This window comes from Oncorhynchus kisutch, linkage group LG3 (assembly GCF_002021735.2).
Source record: "Oncorhynchus kisutch isolate 150728-3 linkage group LG3, Okis_V2, whole genome shotgun sequence".
Lineage (NCBI taxonomy): Eukaryota > Metazoa > Chordata > Actinopteri > Salmoniformes > Salmonidae > Oncorhynchus > Oncorhynchus kisutch.
In genome coordinates this window covers 32,261,338-32,267,608 of record NC_034176.2, presented here as the reverse complement: position 1 = coordinate 32,267,608, position 6,271 = coordinate 32,261,338, and the positions used below count along the sequence as shown (strand labels likewise).

General features: G+C 47.6%; 1 protein-coding gene across 1 annotated transcript; it reads left to right on the top strand.

Annotated features, from left to right (window-relative positions):
- Positions 1–250: 250 nt before the first annotated feature.
- On the top strand, positions 251–4,596 carry LOC109880866 (neurofilament medium polypeptide). Its single transcript, XM_031804467.1, has 4 exons — positions 251–1,078; positions 2,022–2,221; positions 2,361–2,485; positions 2,634–4,596. Exons 1-4 carry the CDS (start codon positions 292–294, stop codon positions 3,922–3,924), a joined length of 2,403 nt encoding a protein of 800 aa, XP_031660327.1. The 5' UTR covers positions 251–291; the 3' UTR covers positions 3,925–4,596.
- The last annotated feature ends 1,675 nt before the right edge of the window (positions 4,597–6,271 follow it).

The window sequence follows — 6,271 nt, the reverse complement described above, 5'->3', positions numbered from 1 at the left end:
GCCTAGGTCTACTGTAACAAACATGGCACGTAATCCCATTGTGGGCACTCAGAAATCAAGAGTAAATAATATCATACAATTGGACATTTGGGAGAAAATTCAAGAAGCCTATCATCCGCTGTATCATGGTATTTCTGTGGTTAGTCTGTGTGATAATGAAGGAGGGGTGATGACGATAGCGAAGATGATGTCTCTTTAAAGAGAGAGATTGTTCCTGCTGAGTTGTTTCTCCTCCCGCGGTATAAAAGCTCATCTCTCTTCACCCTGCCGCAGTCTGCATCCGGCTTAGAGATGAGCTACCCACTGGACTACCTCTACGGCCACGGATCCTATCGCAGGACACCACAGGGACACTCTGCCCGGCCCGCCGCTTCCCTCTCCTCCTCCGGCTACCACTCCCAGCCATGGACGACCTCCCAGCGCCACCGCCCGGCCTACAGCCAGGCAGCCTCTGCCGTCAGCTTGGAAATCTTTAATGGCGACATGACTCGGAGGAACGAGAAGGAGATTCTGCAGACACTCAACGACCGGTTCGCCGGTTACATCGACAAGGTGCGGAACCTCGAGCTGATTAACTCGAATCTGGAGCAGGAAGCGGCTGCGCTGCGACAGAGCCAGACGGGGCGCGCTACCGTTGGAGAGCACTATCAGCGTGAGCTGGTGGACCTGAGGGTTATGGTCCAGCAGTTGACCGGGGAGAAGGCACGCACACTCTTGGCGCATGACCACCTTGAAGAGGACATCCAGCATGTGCGGACCAGGCTCGAGGACGAGGCACGCAGCCGGGAGGAGCTGGAGGCCGCAGCACGCGTCATGAACAAGTATGTGGATGAGTCTGGACTTGCACGGCTGGAGCTGGACAAGAAGCTGTTCGCGCTGCAGGAAGAAGCCGCGTTCCTGAAGAAGAACCACGAGGATGAGGTGGCCGAGATGCTCGCACAGATCCAGGGTACACAGGTGAGGTTCGAGGCTCGAGACACGATCAAGGCGGACGTGACGAGCGCGCTGCGGGAGATCCGCGCTCAGCTGGATGGCCACGCGACCAAGAGCGCAATGCAGGCAGAGGGATGGTTCAAAGGTGAGAGGTGCAACTTTATATCAATCTACCTTAATACCCACCTGGCTTTACCTAGAGTGGTCGTGAGAAAGCCAGTTTTATAGTCTTATAGGACTATAATGTGTGGCCGTGCGGTGACGCATCATTGCTCGCTGTCCATGGTGCTGAATTTGGGAGCGCTTTGGTTTCACAATCAAATAGGCTAGTGGTACACAGTGGTGCATCTAGGCTATTATCAATCCCATTTGGGACATTGACGTCTCGTAAGATCACAATTGGAAGCGAACTGCTTTAAACTCTCTAGGCTATATATTCAGCTAAACCTGCGTAAGCATCCTCCTATGAGTGCATACCAATTACTATAATGACACCTTGAGTGACAAGGGTACTTTCGAATCAAACGCCATAGTTATGAAATGATAGGCTATGATTGCATTTGGAAAAAGTATTGGATGTGAATAATGTGATGAAATAGTCCACTGGTTTATTTTATGGAGAGGTTTAAGTGTTCTGTCTGGTGTAAACTCGTGTCTTCTATCTGTCCACCTGCAGTCCTGTTTGGAAAATCTTATTACTGTTTATCATGCATTCCTGCAGCAGGCAACTATGAGTCAGCAGTATTAGGTCCCTGAAAACACAGATGCCTCATTCAAGACTCCTTGGAATATTTTTTTGACAAGAATTTCATCAATATGTTGTTCAGTGTCATGTATCTGAGTCAGACCTCTGACAGACAGACAGGCACTGTCAAGGTCACTCCTTCCTGGAGAAGAGGATGTGTGTTCTCAATGACAGACCTTTACTAAAGCTCAATACAGAAAAGCATTCAGGCACCTGGCCAGTCCTAAGACAGGAGACTATTTTATAATTTTGGGTTATAGCCCCTGTCCCCATGACCTCTAACACCCTGCCTCTGACCCTATCCACCCCCCCCCCCCCCCCCCCCCACCACCACCTTCTGAAGTGCGTATGGAACGGTTGGCGGATGCAGCTCACTCTAATACGGATGCAATCCGCGGTGCCCAAGAGGAGATAGCCGAGTATAGACGGCAGCTGCAGAGCCGCACCATCGAACTGGAGACCCTCAAAGGAACCAAGGAGTCTTTGGAGAGACAACGCATGGATAGTGAGGACAGACACCATGGGGATATCCACTCACTACAGGTACACTCCTCTGCCTGACTGACCATCTGTCTGGCTTTTCTCTTTCTCCTTCATTCTGACACACATTGCTCACCAACGTGTGTGTGTGTGTGTGTGTGTGTGTGTGTGTGTGTGTGTGTGTGTGTGTGTGTGTGTGTAGGAGACCATCCACCAGCTGGACGGTGAGCTGAAGAGTACTAAGTGGGAGATGGCCAGTCAGCTGAGAGAATATCAGGAGCTGCTGAATGTCAAGATGGCTCTGGATATAGAGATAGCTGCCTACAGGTGGGTCAGGGGTTAAGGGGGAGAGGTTAGGGGTGTTCAGACTGGCTATGAACAACCTTGCTCTTGGAATATATATATCTTTTTTAACAGGAGACTGTATTGACACACCCAACTCAGACTGTACTTCCCATGTTCTTCCCCTAAACAGGAAGTTGCTGGAAGGGGAGGAGACTCGGTTCCTATCTGGGCCAAGCCTGTTCTCCTACTCCTCCGTTCACCTTAAGCTTAAGGGGGAGGAGCTCTCAGACACAGTCATACTGGAGGAACAGACGGATGAGACACAGGTCACTGAGGTGACAGAGGAAGGAGAGGAAGAGAAGGGCGAAGAGAATGAAGAGGAAGTAAAGGAAGAGGATGAGACCAAAGCTGAGGTAGGAGAGGGGGAAGGATCTGAGGATAAGGGAGGAGAGGAGGAAGAGGGTGATAAGGAGGAAGGGGAAGGATCTGAGGATAAGGGAGGAGAGGAGGAAGAGGGTGATAAGGAGGAAGGGGAAGGATCTGAGGATAAGGGAGGGGAGGAGGAAGAGGGTGATAAGGAGGAAGAGGAAGGATCTGGGGATAAGGGGGAAGAGGAGTCAGGTGAGGAGAAAGAGAAGTCTAAGTCACCTGAGGAGGCTGCTTCTCCATCTAAGTCTCCCACCAAAACCCCCCAGCCCAAATCTCCCGCCGTCAAATCCCCTGAATCCAAATCACCCCCAGCCAAATCTCCCCTTCCCAAATCACCCGCCAAGTCTCCTGCCCCCAAATCTCCCACGGAGAAATCTCCCCAGCTCAAATCCCTGGCTGTGAAATCACCATCTAAATCTCCCCCTAGCAAATCCCCAGAGTCTAAGTCCCCTCCTCCCAAGTCCCCCCTCCCTAAGTCTCCTGAACCCAAGTCCCCCATCCAGGAGAAGGCCAAGCCCCCTGCAGAAGACAAACCAGCCAAGGAGGAGACGAAAGAGAAGGAACAACCCCAGCCTGTAAAAGAGGAGAAGAAACAGGAGCCAGAACCCAAGGAGAAAGAGAAGAGTGGGAGCCAGCCTAAAGAGAAGGCTGAGGAGAAGACCGACAAACCAGATCCCAAGAAGGAGAGCAAGCCAGAGGAGACCCCAACACCTGCCCCTCCTGCCGCCGCCTTGGCCAAGCCTGCAGAGGAGAAGCCCGCCCCCGCCAAGGAGAGCCCCACCCCTGCTAAGAAGGAAGATGAGAAACAGGCCCCATCCAAAACAGACGACAAACCTCAGGCAGAGTTGAAGCCTGCCCCCAAAGAATCACCAGAGAAAACAGAGAGCAAGAAAGAGAAGAAACCAGAGCCCAAAGAGGAGGTGAAGGAGGACAAGCAGGAGGCCTCTAAAGAGTCCGACAGTAAAGAGGTTAAGGATACGAAGGTGGAAGGGAAGGCAGAGAAGGACGAAAAGTCCTCCAGCACTGAGGTCAAAGAGAAAGCCATGAAGTGAATCACTAACGCGTTGTGTATGAGCCGAGAGAGAGAGAGAGAGACGCCAAAGAACTATCGGGGAGGGATGGGAGGGGGGAGGGAGGGAGGCTACTGAAGATCTGAGAAGCCTTTGTAAAGAGAGGCCAGAGCAGAGTAGGAGACAAACAGTAAACAAGCAAAGCAATAGTGTTTCTCTAGTTACTAATCCCTGGGTACTCAATCCTGATATGATGCTTCTTCTAATGTATGACTGTAAAGAATGCAGAATGCTCTAAACTCTATCTGAATGTGTCTGACTTCCCAACAATAATAACAAGTGCATTAAAATAGCAACATCGCTCTGGCTGGGAGCACAGCACAGGGCCATGTAACTTCTGAAGCCTTCAAGGGCAGAGATGTCAACAAATGTCTATAAAAGATTGTGTCAGGTGAATATATTGTACTGTATGTGTATATTTATGACGATATAAATTAGTATATTATATTGACTATAAAAAGCAAAGAGACTATGAACCCGCTCATTGTGCACCTTAAACAGCTCCCTGTCTGATGGTTATGCTGAGTCACTGTGCTGTGGTTAGTATGCTAGGTCAGGGAGGAGAACTCTGAAGTCAGGGATGACTGTGCCATGTATAAACTGCTGAGAATATGCAATACAAACTGATGTAACTAATAAAATGTTCAAACTGAACCATTTCTGTGTGTTATTATTATTATATCATTCTAATACTAAAATATACTCTGGTGTGAAATATACTGATTTTCCTCAGTGATGGTTTCGACCTGACCTGGGCAAAGACGTCAATTAAACGTCTATTCCACATTGGTTCAATGTAATTTCATTGAAATGGTGTGGAAACATTGATTCAACCAGTGCGTGTCCAGTGAGAAAAAAAATGGCTTGTTAAAATAGATCATTTACTGGTATAGTACTGAGGTACTAGACGACAAATTATATCGCTTCCGTCTAGTTCCTCTCATGTACAATTGAAGTCGGAACTTAGGTTGGGGTCATTGAAACTCAACCACTCCACAAATTTCTTGTTAAAACACTAGTTTGGCAAGTTGGTTAGGACATCTACTTTAGGCATGAGTCATTTTTCCAACAATTGTTTACAGATTATTTCACTTATCACAATTCCAGTGGGTCAGAAGTTTACATACACTAAGTTGACTGTGCCTTTAAACAGCTTGGAAAATTCCAGAGAATTATGTCATGGCTTTAGAACCTTCTGATAGGCTAATTTACATCATTTGATTCAATTGGAGGTGTACCTATTTCAAGGCCAACCTTCAAACTCAGTGCCTCTGCTTGACATCATGGGAACATCAAAATAAATCAGACCTCCACAAGTCTGGTTCATCCTTGGGAGCAATGTCCAAACGCCTGAAGGTACCACGATCATCTGTACAAACAATGGTACGCAAGTATAAACACCATGGGACCACGCAGCCATCATACTGCTCAGGAAGGAGACGTGTTCTTTCTCCTAGAGATTAATGTACTTTGGTGCGAAAAGTGCAAATCAATCCCAGAACAACAGCAAAGGACCTTGTGAAGATTCGAGAGGAAACAGGTACAAAAGTATCTTTATCCACAGTAAAACAAGTCCTATATCGACGTAACCTGAAAGGCCGGTTTGCAACTGCACATGGAGACAAAGATCGTGCTTTTTGGAGAAATGTCCCCTCGTCTGATGAAAACAAAAAGAGAACTGTTTGGCCATACTGACCATCGTTATGTTTGGAGGAAAAAGGGGGAAGCTTGCAAACTGAAGAACACCATCCCAACCGTTAAGCACGGGAGTGGCAGAATCATGTTGTGGGGGTGCTTTGCTGCAGGAGAGACTGGTGCACTTCACAAAATAGATGGCATCATGAGGCAAGAAAATTATGTGGATATATTGAAGCAACATCTCAAGACATTAGTCAGGAAGTTAAAGCTTGGTCGCAAATGGATCTTCCAAATGGACAATAACCCCAAGCATACTTCCAAAGTTGTGGCAAAATGGCTTAAGGACAACAAAATCATGGTATTGGAGTGGCCATCACAAAGCCATGTCCTCAACCCTATAGAAAATGAGTGGGCAGAACTGAAAAAGTGTGTGCGAGCAAGGAGGCCTACAAACCTGACTCAGTTGCACCAACTCTGTCAGGAGAAATGGGCTAAAATTCACCCAACTTATTGTGGGAAGCTTGTGGAAGGCTACCCAAAACATTTAACCCAAGGCTACCAAATACTAATTGAGTGTATGTAAACTTCTGACCCACTGGGAATGTGATGAAAGAAATTAAAGCTTAAATAAATGATTCTCTTCCATTATTCTGACATTTCACATTCTTAAAATAAAGTGGTGATCCTAACT